The 20,945-nt window shown below is 32.8% G+C and overlaps 1 protein-coding gene across 1 annotated transcript in view; it reads right to left on the bottom strand.

The window, feature by feature from the left end:
- SYNE2 (spectrin repeat containing nuclear envelope protein 2) overlaps positions 1 to 20,945 on the bottom strand; it is a 297,544-nt gene that overhangs the window by 158,534 nt on the left and 118,065 nt on the right. The window contains exons 51-57 of the mRNA XM_023502825.2: positions 18,454 to 18,719; positions 17,592 to 17,760; positions 10,927 to 11,082; positions 8,468 to 8,608; positions 6,560 to 6,742; positions 5,982 to 6,119; positions 3,870 to 4,058 (exon numbers count right to left, since the gene is read on the bottom strand). Coding sequence (XP_023358593.2) covers positions 3,870 to 4,058; positions 5,982 to 6,119; positions 6,560 to 6,742; positions 8,468 to 8,608; positions 10,927 to 11,082; positions 17,592 to 17,760; positions 18,454 to 18,719 — 1,242 coding nt within the window. The remainder of the gene's footprint in view (positions 1 to 3,869; positions 4,059 to 5,981; positions 6,120 to 6,559; positions 6,743 to 8,467; positions 8,609 to 10,926; positions 11,083 to 17,591; positions 17,761 to 18,453; positions 18,720 to 20,945) is intronic.

The raw sequence follows: 20,945 nt of genomic DNA, 5'->3' as shown, positions 1-20,945 counted from the left end.
TGATTATTATTCCCATTTTACAATGAAAGAAATTGAGGCAAACAGGCAAAGTGACTTTCTCAGGATCACATACCTGCTAAGTATCTGAGGTAGGATTTTAAACCAGTTCTGAATTTCAGACTCAGCAGTCAAGCGCTCTCCTGATGCTACATGTGCATTATCCACCACCTCTGACACTTATTGGCTTCGTGATCCTATTTAAGTCACCTAGCAACATCTCAGTGCTGTAACAACTCTCTAAAAATATAAACTGAAGAGAAGGTACTAACCTACAATGGTATAGAGAATTCCCTTTTTCAGATATTCCATACAAATGAAATCACAGGTCTGGTACTTATCCTATATGAGTTTTTATATCAAACCTAGACATTCTGTGTCATTTAGCCCTATCAAAATTGATCAAGCCCATCATCAATTATGTTTATTGCTTTTATAACTATTAAGCAACTGTAAGATAATTTTCAGATGTAGAAACTGAAACCATTTCTTGTCAGATACCACGACACACCTCTTAGATTGGCTAAGATGAGAGGAAAAGATAGTGATGAATGGTGGAGGGGATGTGGGAAGACTGGAAAATGTGGGAAAACAATACATTGTTGATGGAGAGCAAATTGGAACTATATCCAAAAGGCTATCAAATTGTGCATATCCTTTGACCCACAAGTGTCTCTACTGGGCTTGTATTCCAACAAAATCATAAAGGAAGGAAAGGGATCCACACGTGCAAAAATGTTCATGGCAGCCATTTTTGTAGTGGCAAGAGACTGGAAACTGAGTGGATGCCCATCGATTGGAGAATGGCTGAATAAATTATGGTATATGAATGTTATGGAATATTATTGTTCTGTAAGAAATGACCAGTGGGAGGATTTCAGAAAGACCTGGAGAGACTTACATGAACTGACGCTGAGTGAAATGAGCAGAACTAGGAGATCATTATACATGGCAACAAGAAGATTATACAATAATTGATTCTGATGGAGGTGGCTCTTTTCAACAATGAGATGATTGAGAGCAATTCCAATGATCTTGTGATGAAGAGAGCCATCTGCACCCAGAGAGAGGACTGTGGGAACTGAGTATGGACCACAACATAACATTTTCATTCTTTTTACTGTTGTTTGCTTACATTTTATTTTCATTCTCATTTTTTTCCTGATTTTTCTTCTGCAGCAAGATAATTGTATAGATATGTATACATATCCTGGATTTAACATATATTTGATTATTTATAATGGATTAACATAGATTGGATTACTTGCCATCTAGGGGAGGGGTGGAGGGAAGGGAAGAAAATTTGGAACACAAGGTTTTGCAAGAGTCAACATTGAAAATTTATCCATGCATATGTTTTGAAAATAAAAAGCTTTAATAAAAGAAAAAAAAGTAATTATAAGAATGTAGTTGTGTAGAACAGCAGATAAAGAACTGCACTCCTTAGTCAAGGAGACCGCAAATCCCAGGTCTGACCCATACAGGCCATGAGACAATTTTGTTGTTGTTGTTCAGTCATTTCAACTGTATGATCTTTGTTATCCCATTTGGAATTTTCTTGGCAAAAATACTGGCATGTTTGCCATTTTCTTCTATAGTTCATTTTTCAGAAGAGGAAATTGAGGCAAACAGGATTAAGTAATTGTCCCAGGGTCACTCAGCTAGTAAGTGTTTGAGGTCAGATTTGAAGTTATGATGTTCTGATTTCAAGTCTAATGTTTTGTTCACTAGGCTACCTAGTTATTCAGTTATATATGACTCTTTGTGAGTTTCTTGGCAAAAATATTTTGTTATTTCATTTCCCTCTCTAGCTCATTTTACATATGAAGAAACTGAGGCAAACAGGAGTAAGTGACTTGTCCAAGGTCACACAGGAAGTGTCTGAGGTCAGATGTGAACTCGGGAAAATGAGTCTTCTTGACTCTAGGCTAAATGGCTGTCCTGTATGACTACAAGCAAGTCATTTAAACACTCAGTGCCCTCAGGTGACTCTTTGAGACTACAAATAACTGAAGAGTTGCCAGACCGCATCATGGGTAGAAAGAAGCTCTTTACCTGAGAATATTTTACAATGACACGATCTCAGACTTGGGCCAAAACCCCTCTACAATTCACTGGAAACTGCACTAGTTATAATATTATAAATTATTATATTACATAATTTTATATTATTATACTATTATGCTGTTTATTACTGTCAGCTTGTTTAGATTGGGAGCTCACGGAGAGAGTATTTATCTTTTGTCTCTTTTTGTATCCCCTGAGCTTAGTCCAGTGATTGGTATTTAGTATATAGTCTGACTCACTGGCAGGAGACTCACATAGTCTATATACTCAATTCTTCTTGTTAATAAAAGGGTGCAGTGGGGCAGCTAGGAGGTGCAGTGGATAGATATAGCCCTGAAATCAGGAGGACCTGAGTTCAAATTTGGCCTTAGACACTTAACATTTCCTAGCTGTGTGACCGTAGGCAAGTCACTTAACCCCAATGGCCTCAGGGGGAAAAAAAGAAAAAATAAAAGTGTGCAGGAGATATATGGGTAATGCAAAATAATGTACACAATTATCCACAACAGTATGAATTATTGCAAATTGTGAACATCCTCAAATCATTCAATTTTGGCTTTGAGATATGCTTTTCCCCCTTTTTATTTTTTTTAATTTTAAAAAATATTTTATTTTTCCAAATACATACAAAGATAGTTTTCAACATTCACTTTTGCAAAACCTCGTGTTCCAAATTTTTCTTCTCCTTTCTTTTCCTCAGAAAAAAAAAAAAAAACAACAACAAGCAAACAACCAGCCACCAATAACAAAAAAGGTGACAATACTATTCTTTGATCCACATTCAATCTCCATAGTTCTGTCTCTGGATACAACTGGCACAATTCTATTGGAATTGCCTTGAATCAACATTTTATCATCACATAATATTGTTGTTATTTTATATAATGTTCTCCTGGTTCTGCTCATTTTACTCATCATTGAGATATGTTTTAATACAGATATGGATATATTTAACTTGATTTCAAAATTTCAATAAAGCATCACAACCACTAACATTTGTATAGCACATTATTATTTTCAAAGAGTTTTTTATATGTTATTTCATGACAACCTCAATTTGACTGGCTTGGAGAGAGCTAGAATAGCAGTAATATCAGTTGACACTAGGATTCCAATAAGCACTGTATCAATTCTATTGAGTTAACACCAGGATTCTGACATTACCCTTGAGTTTTCACCTTGTTTCAAGTTAAGTTGCCACGAGGATTCTAACAAATATCCAATGAGATTGGAAAGATAGGTTGGTGTAGGGCTGAGAATGACTTTATTAAATGCCAAAATAGTTATTTTGTAATTGATCTTAGAGGCAAAAGGGAGCTATTGGAGTTTATTGTGTAGAAGAGTGATATAGTCACATCTGACTTTGAGGGAAATCACTTTGACATATGGAGGATGGATTGAAGAAAAGAAGGGAAGGGAATGTACATTCATATACTGCCTATTAGGAGCCAGGCACTGTACTAAGCTCTAAAAAATATTGTTGTGATCCTCACAACAACCTTACAAGGTAGATGCTTATTATCCTCATTTTACAGAAGTTAAGTGATTTGCTCAGAATCACACCATCTTGTGTCTGGATTTAAATTCAGGGATTCCTTGAATCCAGGTCCAGAACTATTTGCTGCACTGAAATAAGAAAACTGAAGTAGCCTGGCACAATGCAATAGATTTTATTATTTAGTCCTGAGACCAATATATAATCAAGAGATAACTATATCAATAACAAAACAATGTAGTTATTTTTTTTAGTAAAACACATGTAAGTTAAAATAACAAAGCAATCTTTAAACTGCAAGAAAACTTACATCAGCCATGTGCTGGATCTGTGGAAGACTTGCCATTAGTTTTTGCTGTAGAGTTGTGACTCTAGCACTTAGTTGGTTTAATTTAATTGGTGCTAAGTCATCTGTTTCAAAGATCATTGAAAATTCTTCCAGGTCAGAATAAACTGAATGGAGAAGATTTTGTTTTTGTTCTGAATCTTCCAAAGCCATCTATAAAATAGATATAAGAAAGGAAAAGATAAATGTCATAAATCAGGGGGAAAAAAACATTGATTTACTAGTATATATTAGAGAAGATTAGATTTTACTGTATTTTAAAGTGCAAGACATATTTTTAATACTCTGTAGAAACAGCCTGAATTGTCAGCTAGAAAAAAATAATTTATAAGCATAATGTCACCAATCTGAATATTTTTTGGGGGGTTATATTTTTTAAAATGGAAAACAATAAAAATCCCAACAAATATTACAATTAGTTAAATATTGAATGTGTAATATAGTAAAACTTTAAACTATTTTTTTTACTTTTTCTACAAATTAAAAACATTTGTAACTTTTTGTCATTCTCATATAACCTTTTGTATTTTTGTAATTTATAAAATTATAAACTAATGTGCAAATTTAACACTTCAAAATATTTTAAATATCTTTCAGAAATGTTCAAGCTATGAATATGTTGTCTTCAGAAGTTTATTCTATTAAAATGACAAATCTATAAAAGAATATTCATGAGAATTAATCTAAATACAATGTTATAAATTTTACAAATCTATTTTACTCTTACAAATCATAATTTTCTTTTATAAATTCAATTAAATTTCAAAGAATATTATCATTATCAGCATCTCAGAAGCTGATATTACAGAGGCAGTTCCAAATGTCCACTTTGATGACTTCCTCCTCCTGGCACTACCAGTAGATCATTGGGCTACCTACACAGATACAACCATCAACATCAAGAGAGCAGAGCTGCTGACGGGATGTTCCTGTCTATCAACAGAGCTTAAAAGAGAGGTCTCAATCCATTAAGTTTAAGATTTTTGAAAGCTGAGTTGATGTCACATACTTATGCTGAGAAAAGATTCCAAGAATTATTCCATTAGAAAGTCCTTCTGAACTTCAGATGAATTTCAGGTAGCCTATCTTTTTCTATCTCTCTTCCTTCTTTTTCTTTTTAACTTTTTCTTTAAACAAGACCAGAGAATCACCAAGAATCTTTTCTCAGCATAAGTATTTCCTGAATGGTACCAATGGCAGTTCCACAGTTATATCAGCAGAAGGCAGCACAAAACCAGCAAGCATTATCTATTCCATTCTGGACAATGTAATACTGGCCTTTCAAGATTATAGGAGAATAGGCACCAACTTTGTCTTATAATTTAGTAAACCCACTTAACTCCTAGACTAAACTACTGCGCTGACTAGAAAAAAACTGACATTTTTAGAAGGGTCCAAAGGAATGACAATCAACTGGGACAGAAATTCCAACTAGGAAAAGGAAGATAAACCAACTTATAAAAAAAAAGATCATGTTTCAATCATGGTATCTAAGCTAATGGAAAGAAATGATATTTTGGGTGATTCAGAATATCAGATGGTCAATTAAACAATTTTGATTAAGCTTCTACTATGCACTAGACACCATACTGGGTGCTGTAATAATTTAAAATTATAATTCCAGATTCAGAATTTTACGTAAGAAATAGTAATGCTTTTCTTTGGAAGCAATAATAAAATTAAATTCTATAAAATAATTCTCATCTTAGGACTTCATATTTTTTCCTTAAGCAATATAAAAGGAAGGAAATATATTTACCAAATGAAAATTAAATGAATTCTCAGCATACTGGAATTGGGTTCTAATTATAGACTTCATTATGGAAATTCCTTTCTCCTCTCCCTCTCTTCTTTCCTTCCTTATTTCCTTTTCTTCCTCCCTTCCTTCCTTTCTCCCCTACCTCCTATCTCCCTTCTTTTTCCTCTCCTTCTTTCCTCCAACAATTAAAGTTTATAGTTTAGGTAGTACTAAAAGTGATGTAAAGCACAGAACCATAGAATTTGAAAACTGGAAGGGAACATAAAACTCAGATAGTTCATTTAGATCCAGTGAGCCTCAGAAAAACAAACACCTACCTGCAGGATATTAGCATGGTGACTCAGGGTCTTTGAAGAACTATAGTCAGTAGGACCATCTAGCAAACTACTGGTGTTTTCTACCCAAGTCTCAGTATTTCTTAAAAGGTCATTGTATTCCTCCATCTTAAGTGTGGCCTGGGAAAAGAACATTGTAATAATTGTCAAAATATGTTTTTGATTTTAAGTAGATTTTCATAATTCAGAAATTGAGGATTAACCACAAATATATATATGAATCTATTCATCTTATTTTGGTGGATATCATGACATCAAATAAAAAGAATGATTTATTTAAAATCCACCAGCCTTTTTAACTTTTTTTCTGTCACAAACTACTTTCACAGGTTTGGTGAAGCTTATAGATACCCACTCAATATAGCATTTTTGAATTTATTAAGAATTATATAGAAATACACAGGAAATCAATTATATTGGAATAATCAAAAAAATCTTAAAAAAACAAACAAACAAATTTAAAGAGCAGCCCTTTAAAAGCAATCTTTTTTTTTTTTTTTTTTTTTTTTTGCCACTTTATAGATCATCGGTCTTCTGCTATCCAGATGTCATAGACTCACCTTATTTAACTGGGAAGTTCTATGCTCTGCTCTCTGTGACACCTGCTGATACTGTTGAAAAGGGACCATTAAGTTATCCATCCATTCTTGTGCCTGTCCTGGGTCCTGTTCAACTATATCCTGGACCTCAGAATCTAGTTCATTTAGTTTAGAATGCCAGAGATCTAATTCATCCCACATTTTCTGTAGAAGAAAATCAGAAGAAAGTCAGGGTGTATACATTATATTCCTGATCCTCCTCTCTATTTGTAGCTATACATTCACCCACGTCTCCCAACATACCCGTCCCAAAGAGGGAGACAAGATGCACTTTACTTCCACTTAACACTTTCAGTATCTTCTTTTACCATCATCACTCAGTGACCGGGACCTAGAACCATTCTCTTAGAAGTTCATAGTATCAAAAATTCCAATCAATTCAAATTATGGTGGCTGTTTTAAATCAGGTCCCAGGTCATACCAAAAAGATCAGCATTTGTGTTTCTGTCCTCTTCAACACCGACTTTTATATTAGGAAACTTCAGCATATCATCTTGATGCTACCTCAAACTTTCAATTCTTCAGTGCCTTAAACCCAATGACCCACTTCTTCACTAGTATTAATTATGTATCTACCATATACCAGGCACTGTGCTAAATGTTTTATAAATACAACAACTTGGGAAGTGGGTGCTATTACTATCCCTATTTTAGAGTTGGGGAAACTGAGGCAGATAAAGATTAAGTAAGATGATCAGGGTCATACACCTAGTAAGTACTTGAAACAGAATTTGAATTCAGATCTCCCTGATTCTAGGAGTAGCACTCAATATATGGCACCACCTCACTGTGTCTTTTTGATGAGATGAAGGAACTAGGCTTAGTTAGCTCAAAGAAGAGATTTAGGCAAGGACATAATAGCTGTCTTCAAGTATTTGAAGCATATAAAAGAGGAATTTGACTGCAAAAGGGTAAATTTCTCTACTTTATTATTAAAGGGAAGACAACAGACTAGGTAAACTATAGGTCAGTGAGCTTGATTTAGATTTCTCTTAAAATTCCAAAAAGAATCAATAAAGAGATTGAAAATCTAGGCGAAAAAGTGTATCAGACTAGTTTTACTTCCTTTATGTTTTTAGGTTGCTAAAAAATAGATCAGGAATATTGTAAACATAATTTATTTACCTTTCAGGAAAGTATTTGATAAAGTATCTCTTGAAATTTTTTTTTAAAAAACACAAAGGGAGGAAGGAAGGAGGGGAAGGAATTAAGTGACAATACAATTAAATGAAATCAGAGTTCATGTCTAGACACAGAAAACAGCCATTATTGGTTCAGTCACTATGGTAGGAATTCTCTCACATGAAGAACCAGTGAGATCATTACTTGATTCTTCAATGTTTAACATTTTTATCACAAATGGATTAAAAAAACAACCACCATCTACTTTGGCATCCTCAAAAATATAAGGGTACTTTTATAAAATTTGATGACATAAAGTTAGAGAGATAGTTGACACAGAATGAAGGAGTAAGGGTCAAAATAATCTTTGCAGGCTAGAGTATCAAACAAATTCAATTAAGTTTCCTGCAGGACCCACAAATTGACAAATCAATGTACTCTAATAAGGATCCCATTCTCATCACACAATGTATGAAACAATGTAATCTTCATTTACAACAGGAAAACCTAGTCCCCATTACAAGTTTCTAGTACTGCCATAATTCCAGCAAACACATGCCTTATGAATTGGGCCCAGTGTCTATGTGCTCATACAAGGTACAAGAAGCCCAAGAAATACTCTATTAGTTGGGAGTAGCAGGAAATATATACTGAACACCAAGTAGCTCCTGAATGAATCAAATTGTGGAATACAGATCAAAAATCATCAAAATCCCTGCTTGAGAGGGAAAAATTAGAGGACATCACCTTTTGAATTTCTTGAGCTTGCTCAATATTTTTGCTTTTCTGTTGTAACATCTTTTCAACATTCTGAAGCCCATGATTAATTTCTTCTATTTTTCTACTCATCACATAAGAAGGTGAATTCTTCAAGACTTCATTTCTAATCTGTTATAAAAAGAAAAAAGTCTTATTCAACATATAGAGGCAATTCAACATCCTATCCATTTATTCCCTGATAAAGGGTAGTCTGGAGGTAGAAAGGGGGTAGTCACTTTGTCATGCAAATTTGCACAATCCCCTCAAGAACTTGTGTTTTTTTTTCCTTAGATGAGATGTTTATATTGATATGGCTTATTTGGTATTGAATAGTAATTTTTCTCTACTAAATTGACTATTCAAATCCATGCCGAATGCTACAAAAGGTACATACTGTTTAAAATATCAGAAATATTACCTATAATAGTCAAAAAATACAGCTTGCCTCACACAATGTGAACTTTAGTAAAAAAAAATTGACTTGTTTTCTTGACTTCTTGTAATAGCTAAGCATACAAATTCAACATTTCTAATAAAACTAAATTTATTCCAAAGCAAGGTAAAGAAAATGTGATTTCTACCCTAATATTCATTTGGCTGGAACAATATAGTTTTGAATGACACTTGAAAATATATGCTGCTTAATATATTTAGTGTTTTTCTTTATAGCCATCAAAGTCTACTTATTGAGCAGCATGATTTTCTACCTGAATTATTTCTAAAAGAAAATAACTTATCTCTAGGAGATTAATGACAAATGTGTTGCTTCAAATATCCCATGAGGATTCATTCCTTTTGAAAATTACATTGATAGGGAATCTTGATGTAATCACTAAAATAAGTGATGATGATGTCTTACTTTTGCCTGGTACTTTTTAACTTTGCAAATTACTTTTGCAATTTTTCATCTGAGCCTTATAATATCCTTTTACAAGAATTTTACAAAAGAGGAAACTGAGAAACAAAGAGGATAAATGACTTGCCTAAAGTTAACAGTAGAACCAGAAACTAAAACACTCTTGTCTATTTTCAGATCCTTCCCACTAAGCAACACTATAAATACTATCTGCCAGTTTTATTAGAAAAAATTCCTACTTCAAACAGAACACAGTTTTTTTGTTCTTGTTATTGTGTGTGTGGGGGGGCCACTTTGCATGGATAATCCATCTACATTAAATATATACTCTTAAATGAACTGTTAAAAAACACACCATGATTTAAGAAACACAAACAACAATCTGAATTACAATGGAAAGTTATAGTTTCTAGTGTCAGATAAAAACCGTTAGTTATTATCTTTTACAAATGTATCTGTGGTCTAAATTACAAGTGGAATCTTTCAGAAGTCCAGCTGTTAAATATTCTAAGGACTTTTGAGTGACTTTCCCAAGGAATTCCACATGCTATTTGCAATAGAATAATATTTAGTTTGATCTGTAAATAAAGACATGCTATTCTAATGAAAACAATAGTCCTTGATGCTTTAGAAGCTACCAAAAACATCCTATGTGCCAAAATGATATGGTTTGCTGTTAAATGAATACTAGAAGAGAGGTGAATTGTAGCTTATATAATTAATATCTGAGAACACTGTTATATACATTTTTGACACTGCAGATGTAATACTCATATCTATAATACCTGTTTTATACTCATGCTTCCTTAGTATAAATATGCTAGGAAATAAGATACAGAATGCACATTATATTAAGATGTTACTTATTTCATCAATTTAACTTAAATTTTGGTATTAAGAAACATTATGCTTATTATATATTATACATATATATATGTTTGTATCATTATCATACAATTGTTTGTCATTTATTTTAGGAATATCTGAAATCAGTATCTGTGAGACCTGGACTAAATCAGAAGAGGGGAAAAGCAGGAATTACTTATAAACATTTAATCTTTTGGGTTGGCCTTTAAAAAAAAAAAAAACAACATGATAAAATGAACTCTGACTTTCTTTGTTCTCTCCTCAATATCTATCATCCCTGTCTTCCTATCTGACTCTGGGTGTAAAGTGTGTTCAAATTTACTCTAAAATTCCTTTTTTCAGAACTTGAATTGCTTCAAAAAGCTAAGAACATACATGTTTTAAGACAAAAATCTATGATTCAGGTCTATTATGAAGGGTAATGAAATTGTACCTCACACTAATTAGGAGCATCCTAAATAAAGATTGAAGCACAAGGAGAAAAAAATGTACAGATTATTCTGGTTTCTTATTTCTGTCACTTGAACTGCTTTAGAGTTCAGTTTCCAATCACAAAATTTTCACTTAGCCAAACTATAAAAAAGCATATATTCATAAATGAAAAGGCAACTAAAATGAAAATGTGAACCCAATTATATTTTTATTGAAAGGCATATTGCTTCCTCTATTGCATAAATGAGAGATAAACCACAGGAATGAACAATGCTGCCACAAACACCATTACCTTCTCATCTATGTCTTCTAAAGTTTTTTTGCATTCTTCCATCTGGCACTCAATCTCTGCAGGAACTATGGTATACATCTCAGAATACTTGATTCGGAGTTTTTCCATAATATTCTCAAGTGCTAGCTTCTCTTTGTCAATTATTCTCCGAAGAGCCTTAAAACATTAAAGAGGGTTTTCAGTACTAACAAGACACAGGAAAAGTTTAACTCTAAAACTGAAAGCAGTTTCAGAGCACATCCTTATGATTTAAATGAGCAGCTTTTGCATGACAAAACTCTACTATTCATATAAGCTGATTAAACCTGAGAGATGCTCTGTTTAGTCAGATGATGCCTTTTCATTTGTAAGAATTAAACTTGATATCTCTTCATAATGTCAACCCATTATTATAAAAAGACATTACAACATCTCTGCACTTCCAAAGTGCCACTATGATTTAACTTTATCTTTTTGGCATTCTCGATATAAAAAACCTGTTCAGAGCAAAAGTTTTCAGAAGTTTTTATTAACTTGTTGCCATTTATGGTTCTTCCTACATTATCATAACAATGATGCAAAGCCACTAAAAGCTAGAAGCTTGAAGCAAAAGTGTCTGCTTTCATGTAATTATACAGCACAGTGAGCCCAACTCTTTCAAAACTGAGGGTTCCAGTTCCACAGGAAGAATGTGGGTTTTAAGAGATAAAAGCAACATGAACAAACAGTCTATTGGTTGTGGCCTAGAAAGAAAATCTGATCTAAGTTCCCCTTGCAGCAATTATAAAAGAGAAACTCATTTGTTTGGGAAACTTTCCCGAAGATCAGGTGGAAAAATACTTTGTAACTTTACAGGGGCCTTTTCTGATAGTCACTATTTGGGGAAGAATTAGTTATTAATCTTGTTAATGGACCAAGACATTGCCCTGAAGAACAATTACGTTTTAATGATTCTATGTGATTATTTATCATTGAATTAATTTTTTAAATTTCTGACTATCAAATCCTCATCTTTTATCTTTAATACCAGCCAGCTCTGTACAAGCAAAGTTAAGCTGAAAGTTATGTAATTATCATAGTAATTCAGACAAAAAAGGACTTGGGAGTCTGAATTGCCCATATAATTATGTAATATTTTATCTTACATGCAGTCTAAGAGGGATTCCCTTCATTCAGAGATCTCCATCAATACTTTTCCCATGATGATCCTTTTAATAAGTGAAATTGTTTCTTCTCTCAATATACTATCACAAAACAGCTTCAGATACAAACAGCAAAGAACTTTTGAATGTATCTGAAAAACTGATTGAAGACTGTTACCTAAAAGAGTCTTCTGACTCAGAGTGAATTTACCACTTTTTCTATATTTGCAATAGTTTAAGAAATTAGTACCTAAGTGAATCTCACTGTGTGGGCAGCTCCACAGTTAGCTGGGGAAAAAAAGCCGGGTCTAATCTAATGTATACAAGTAATTTCAATGTCTTAGTCTGCTATTTGCTAATTATCACAAAATAAAGATATTGATCAGATTCACCAAATGAAACCTATTTTATTATATGCATTATGTTGTTATATGAAAATCCTTATATTATTTACAGTATACATAATGCCTGTCTGTCTGCCTTCCTTTTTTCCCCTTCCTTCCATCTTTCCATCCTTCTTTTTCCTTTCCCTCTATCCACAAAGGGAATCATATCCTTTTTTTCCATGATAAAATCAAATTATTTATTAATTTTCAAGACAATGAAATAAAATCAGTGTCAAAATACAATCAAAGATTATAAACAAATAAATGACAAGTTCTGTAAGAGAATTAAATCTTCAGAAAACAAAAAAGACCATTTAAAGGCAAGAGGAAGCTGGAGAAGTCATTATTGAATCTGCTAAACTAAGGCATAGTCATCTTTAAGTTAAAAGAACACAAGAAAACTGGTAAAAAAAAAAAAAACTCTGATGCTAATAATTGCTATGAAGAAAAAACCCTCATCTTGGGCAAGACAATACAAAGAATAGAATATTGAAGAGAGGAAAACAAAAAAAGATGATACATATCAAATTAACTTTTTCATTTGAGATTATTTTAAAACCAGTGATAGAAATAGTCCAGATAAATTAAACCATAAAATATTATATATATATATATATATATATATATATATATAAACTTCTAATGATCCTGAAAATCATATGCCCATTGAAAAGGAATAAAGGATTCTGATAATTATATTTATATGTTGAAAATCAGAATTGTTAATGAATTAGAGATAATTCCAAGTGAAGCTTAAATACAAAGATTTTTACCATATAACATATCATAAAAAATTAAGAAATGATAAGTAACATGTTTCAGTGTATTGGAGTCTTATCTAATTGAAAACTTGGTAGGTTCTACTTCATATCCATGGAACTGACAAAGTTGGAAAAAAAAAACTGAAAAACAGTTCTTGGGAAATCTAGGGGAAAACAGGTACACTAATGTTCTTTTTTTTTTTTTGGAAACAGAACTTCACTTTATTTTTTTTATTATAGCTTTTTATTCACAAGTTATATGCATGGGTAATTTTACAGCATTGACAATTGCCAAACCTTTTGTTCCAATTTTTCCTCTCCTTCCCCCACCCCTTCCCCCAGATGGTAGGTTGAACAATACATGTTAAATATGTTAAAGTAGAAATTAAATACAATATAAATATACATGTCCAAACAGTTATTTTGCTGTACAAAAAGAATCGGACTTTGAAATAGTGTGCAATTAGCCTATGAAGGAAATAAAAAATGCAGGCAGACAAAAATATAGGGATTGGGAATTCTATGTAGTGGTTCTTAGTCATCTCTCAGGGTTCTTCTGCTGGGTGTAGCTGGTTCAGTTCATTACTGCTCTATTGGAACTGATTTGGTTCATCTCATTGCTGGAGATGGCCAGGTCCATCAGAATTGACCATCATATAGTATTGTTGCTGAAGTATATAATGATCTCCTGGTCCTGGCTCATTTCACTCAGCATCAGTTCATGTAAGTCTCTCCAGGCCTTTCTGAAATCATCCTGTTGGTCATTTCTTACAGAACAATAATATTCCATAATATTCATAAACCACAATTTATTCAGCCATTCTCCAACTGATGGGCATCCACTCAGTTTCCAGTTTCTGGACACTACAAACAGGGCTGCCACAAATACTCTTGCACATACAGGTCCCTTTCCTTTCTTTAGCATCTCTTTGGGGTATAAGCCCAGTAGAAACACTGCTGAATCAAAGTGTATGTACAGTTTGATAACTTTTTGAGCATAGTTCCAAATTTCTCTCCAGAATGGTTGGATTTGTTCACAACTCCACCATCAATGTATCAGTGTCCCAGTTTTCCCACATCCCCTCCAACATTCCGCATTATCTTTCCCTGTCATCCTAGCCAATCTGACAGATGTGAATCATATCCTTCTTTCTAGATGTTCTGTCCAAAGGAATATAAATTTTGATTGCTGAAGCCTAGCAAAATATCTTGGGGTTTATAGACTAGATTTCTTTTTTTTTTTTTTAATATACCTTAAACCCAAATCACTTTGATTTTCATTGAGGCCCACACTTGGTCCCAGCCCAAGCTTCACTTGGTCATTGTTGCATTCTGAAGGCTCAGAGTGAGTGTAAATCGCAATTGTTTATTTTGGTCAGCAATCCTGAAGGTCTTCCCCTCCCAGATTTATTTAATTTTTTACTTTTTGACTAGATAAAAGAGGCCATTCTTTGCTTTCTTTTTAATCCAGCCTTAATCACAGACAAAGTGAGACCTAGAAAAATCTTAGCTTAAAAAGGTCAAGGTCTCCCACTGCATCTGAGGCTATCTTCAGTCATCCTAATCTATACTTTGCCACTGGACCCCCTATAACTCTGGAGGAGTGAGTAAGGCTGGTGATTCTGCACAGACTTCCCTTACTTAAATCCAATTCACTTGCAAGTAATGACATCTCCTTCCTGATATCATAGAGCTTTTTGAAAATGAAGGACTAACAATGCCTTTAGAAATGGTGTAGTTTAAAATCATCTTCTCTATTCCCCAATTCAATCATCAAACATTAATTAAGCCTATAATTTGAAAGGTACTGAGGGAGATACAAAGATACATAATATAAAATGTGTTCTTTTTGCTCAAAGAGTCTGATATAAAAAGGGAAATGGAGATAGCAAGACAAAGGGATTGTTCAGAGAACAAGAGAGAGTAAATTTCAGCTAAAGTGTCATACGTAATTTAACTTATACTTTAACATATTTAACATGCATTAGTCAACCTGCCAACTGGGGGAAGGGGTGGGGGGAAGGAGGGGAAAAGTTGGAACAAAAGGATTTGCAATTGTCAATGCTGAAAAATTACCTATGCATATATCTTGTAAATAAAAAGCTATACTAATAAAAAAAAATAAAGTGTCATACATAGTTGAAGAGGAATAGTAAGAAAGAAAACTGGAATGTTAAGTTGAAGTTATATGGGTCTGGAGGAAAGAAAGAAGACAGGGCCAAAGAGAAGAAATCTGGAAGATAACTTGTATAAAAATAATCACTGCAACTGTTATACTGGCTGAGATCTCACCAGAAAATAATATATACAAATATGTAGTCAAGGTCTGAGTCTTGGTAGATATATATCCATTTAAGGAGCAGAAGGGAAAAAAGCATCAAATAAAGGAGTATGTTAGAGAAAAAGGAAGATAGGAGAGTTCAAGATCACAGAAGGCAAAAATCAAAGAACAAAGGAGATGTTAATCAATCTCTTCTTTCAAGGAACAAGAGATGGAGGAGAGAAAGGAAATAATAATTCCACTTTTTCTATGAAGCCTACCCTGATCCCCTTCAATCAGTGAATACTTTGTCCCTCAGGATTTTTGATTTCAAGGTATCTAAAGAAACTATCATGTAATATTGAGTGTTAGTTATCAACTAAATTGTGGATTCCATAAGGGAAGGGTCCATGAGAAAATTTTATTTTTCTCAATGCCTAAGACAGTACTATGCTTTAATAGGTCCTAATATATCTTTGCTGAATAAACAGAGGAAAAAAATTAATGTTTATAGGTCCAGAAGATGGCTGAGGTCTCAGTAAAATAGGAATCAATGTTGTCACCTATGAAAAGACAGAGAAAGGTAGGCTGCATTTGGGATTTTGAGGGTAATGGTACAGTTTTGGAACAATTACTGTATGAAATGGGAGAAGGAATCTTACAAGGGAGATCCTGATGCTCAAAAGTCACGACAACAGATACAAATGAATGGTATTAACATAATTACAAGATTCCCTTCAGGGTCCTATATTAAATACAATTTATATCAGTTATTAAGAGCCGACTATATCCAAGGTACTGTGCTTGGCTGAGAGAAAAAGACAAAAATAAGTCCACATCATACAAAATGTAAATTCAAAAAATTACTTTCTGTTGTAAACCAGAGATATTATAGGACCAGGCCACTTCTGTCACTGAAATGTAATACACCTGCTTAGAAAAGATTTCCTGTTACAGTTATCTGTCTAGGATCCCTATCTACCTTTTATGTGAGAATGGAAATATTTAAAGTAGATGAGAAATAGTAAAGAAAGAAAGAAAGAAAGAGCTAAAAGACAATGTATAGGATTTAGAATCTGAACAACAAAAGATGAAAGATTTAGAAAATAGGTCATTTGAGAAAACAAACTAAGAAAACAAACAAAACTCCAAAGTTATTTAGCCTATAGGATATATTAAGTGAATGTGTTTTTCCCACTACTTCCCTAAATAAAGGAAATTGTAGACTACTTGCTGGTCTACAAATACTTACAGTGATTTTCTTCTCTCATGTCTATGTTAATTATTTCTCTATACCTGATCTAATCTTCTATATCATCTAAAACTACAGAATTCCTAACTACTCTTCTAGGTTCTTTAAATACCACCTCCTACAGGATGGTTTTCCATTTGATTTCTCCCTCCTCTGAACCTCTACAACAGTTTGTTTGTGCCATTTATATGGTACTAATCATGTATGGCTTAAGTTACAGTTATTTGTATGTCTTATCTTTTCTGCTATAAGTATAAATCTTGAGTCCATTCTCAAAGACCACAAACAAGAAGAGATGAGATAGAAATGTGTTAAAAAATGTGTTAATGAAATGAGAAGCATCACTGTAAGAAGTCACATGACCTCCTAAGTTCATTTTCAACTCTTTCATGTCTAATCAAGGTAGATAAAGGGCATAGGCATATATTCCTAGTAATTACAGACCCTCCAATCTCCCTCTTAAAAAAATAAATCCTATTATATCTCATTAAGTTGCAAGCTACATAGACAGATACACATCTTTATCAAATAAACTAATCATATATCCAGGGCTATGCTAGCTCTAGCTTAAACTGGACTGATTGTTAAATTTTCAGTCTAAGCACTTACAACTTGGAAACTGGCCAATTCTATATACCGTTTAATTTATTGTTTTCTTGACTGTTTAGTTTTAAGAAAGTAATGGAAAAGATGTTAACAGTGTAGATTAAGCTTAAAAGTATGTCATCCAAACATTCTTTTTTGAAGTTGGTTAGGAAACATTTACCAACACACTATTTCATATACCTCAACAGTTGAGAGATTGCCTCCCCAGAAAGTAGCATTTGCTTCTTGCAACTGGAATTACATTGCATTGCTCCCCTTGGCCAATGACCTATTACTAACCTCCAAATGTTCTTCCTTATCTGGGTCTTCTTCTAATTCCATATCATGGAAAGAGGATGTCACTTTTTCAAATGCATTCCTCAAAGCAATTATTTCATTACTGATGTTATTTCTCTCTTCAATTTCCAACTGTACCAATTTTTTATTTGCTTGAGCTTTCTGAGACAGCCTAAAATAAACAAAAAAAAAAATCAAGGGTAGCATAAATAGTTTTCTTTAGCCTCTTTTTCCCCACAAAGAATTGTTTTATTTGAACAATTAACAAAATACCAACCCCTCACCCTTAACCACCCATTTTCTAAATAAAGGGATATAATCTGTAATAATTTTTCCAATTATTTGCATGTCATATGTAAACATATATGTCATCATTATGAACAGTAATCCAAATAAAGTATTTCTCAAAGTTATCTTCTTTTCCAATTTTTATATTCCAGCTATATAATTTCTCTTTCATTTTTTTCACCATGGGTTACATCAGCAGTTTTAACAAGTATAGACCTTCTTATACAAAAGATAACTTAAGGACAAAGAAAATTAAGCAAATCCATCTTTAGAAAGAAAATTCTTCTACTTTTCATCCCAATTTCCTCTGAAACAGTATGTGCCCACCAGACAAAAACTGCAGATCCAACACTCAGAGCAATACCAGGGTAGAATATATATCCCCATCAATTATGGTATTAGACTTTCCAGTCTCTTTTGTTACCCACTCATTGATGATTCAATTTTATCTATATTATTTAGGGTTGATTCTAATCCATCATTACATCATTAAGAAACTCTAAATTTAACTCCAGTTAATATCCTAAAATACACAACTAACTTGTCAACCATTTCATCTTAGATAACTGGACCTTACTTGATACATCGATCTTGCATGGATAGAATTTCTTGCAATACTGGAATAGATTCAGATGTCTCCAAATTTTCAGGAACACTCAGGATATTTTTTATCCGGTGAAGAAGTAAAGTAAATAGCAGTTGCTCCCTTTCCAGATTCTCCTCATATTGGCAGAAACATTCTAAAACTTCAGAAAGTTCCTCATTGGTGGCTGCTTCCTTTGGCTTGGTACTCTCAGGGAATTCTTCTTGGAGATTATCTAAAATAATTGCTTCCCGTTCAATCTAGGTCAACAAGGGGAATAAAGATTAAAATGTGGATTTTGTAACCTAAGAAATCTCTTTGACAATCATAACAATACAGTCTGTTATTAAAAATTCCTCGTTTTGAAAAAGTCACATCAGACATCAGGAATATATGTGATTCTCTGTAAACAGTAATTCTTTTTTTTTTTTTTAACTAATAGAAGAAATTTTGATTTAGCAATTTGTCCAGATGACTTTTCAAAGGCCCTATAAAACTTTTTAAAGAAATTCATCTGTCATGTGTGAAATACACATGGGTCTATCCTAGAAGTCTTGGAACAGTCTCAAGCTTTAATAACGTAAAAATAGTTATTTATATGACTATTTTTAAAGCTTAAGACCTGTATTGCTATTGAATGAAAAGTAAACCACTGAAATGAATGTTAATGAAGTGAAAGTACAAATATAATTTCCCCCCTTTACATAATAGCTAAGGAGAGATTTATATTATACATATATGCATGCACACACATACAAGTGTGTGTACAGATATATGAGTGCTTCCTTATATTATTCAAAAATATTCTTTTGAAATCATATAGTAAATTTGATCTTTCTTCCAAATGATGACATTTGCTTTTAATCCTATATTTTCCTACCACAAACAGTGCTGCTTGCTATGAATATTTTTGTAAATACATGAGAGCTACTCAAAGCATAGCTTAGTCAGATTTCCCACAGAATTCCAAATGATTTACATAAACCAGAATGCCAATTATTAATTTGTAAGATATTGACCAACCATATTGAGTTTTAATATAGTGTTACCTCCAGGAACAAATAGTAAATCTGTCTCCAACACAGATTATTTCTATCTTTTATTATTGGCAATTTGATAAATGAGGTGATTCTCAGAATTCTTTTAATTTATATGTTTATTATTAGTGATTTATATTATTTTTCATAAATGTTGACAGTTGAAAATTCTTTTGAAAACTGCATATTCATATCTGATTATTTATATTTTGGAAAACATTTCTTTGTTTTATATACTTATTTCTGTACCCTAGATAGCTTGAATACCATACTTTTATTTATGATATATGATACAAAGTTTTTCCCCCATTTAACTTTTTCTTTTCTTATTTTTATAATAACCTCTCTTCATTATTTGATTTATAATCCCCTACCATCTCTACCCCACATAAACATGGAGGAAATTTCCTCTTGTTCTCTAATTTTTATGTGACATACACCATTTAGATCACATATCCATTGAGATCATATTGGTATATATGATATAAGATACTTGCCCAGACTCATTTCAAATACACAAGTCTAACAAGTCAAGCAAGCGTTGGATTATCTGGATCCTCAGAAAATTAGAAGTGGTAGAGATGAGAAAAGAAAAGGAATAGGAAACTTTAGCTGCCAGAGGGAATAAGTAGTAAACTTACTGACTTTAGAAAAATAAAATAGTAGCCATTAGCTTCAAAGGCAGTAAAAAAGTATAAAAAAGAAAGTCCAACAGTCATAGTTATGTTTGATAAGTAATCATACTTGTCTCTGAAAGTAACATTATATTAAAACTTAGTGTATAGTCAAGTATTATAGCCTAGTAGATATTTAGTAACTGAATGAAGAATTGGCATTATGTAAGCCATTTGTGAACTTTATAAGTGTTAATCAGTCTGCCAGAATCTGATCACCTCAGGGTAAGATAATGAAATCAACTTTTACCTGCAAAGACAAAGGAAAAGATCTTTGGATTAAGTTGACTATATCAAGATACTCTTTACTATCACTTCTTCCCTGGAAAAATTGGTGATTCTTCTAAAGGATTAGCAAGTATATAATTAAAATTATGTATGTAGAGCAAAGGTATTCTACCCCTCCTTGGAATCTCTACTTTATTTTGGCATGAAGACTGTTACAACTAGTCCAAACCCATACCACTTCTTACCTAGACCATTGCAATAAACTCCTAAGCAATCCCCTTTCTTTAAATGTTCTTCTTTTAAATATCCTGGACAAATGTATAATTAAATCAGTTAATTGGTAAAAATCTGGATTTTTCTACTATATATCAAATAAAGCTTAGATTTCTTGATTTAAGAACCTACACAGTACTTTACCAGCTTTGTTTTGTTCAATTCTCTTTCATATGTTCCTCTGTATTTTATGCAAGTTGGTTTTCTCTCCAGTTTTCCAACATTCCAAACTGTTATATCTCTATAATTTGACATGCTATTCCTTAGAATGTTT

The sequence above is a fragment of the Sarcophilus harrisii genome, chromosome 2, assembly GCF_902635505.1.
Source record: "Sarcophilus harrisii chromosome 2, mSarHar1.11, whole genome shotgun sequence".
In the NCBI taxonomy this organism is placed as follows: Eukaryota; Metazoa; Chordata; class Mammalia; order Dasyuromorphia; family Dasyuridae; genus Sarcophilus; species Sarcophilus harrisii.
This window is presented reverse-complemented; position numbering and strand designations above follow the sequence as displayed.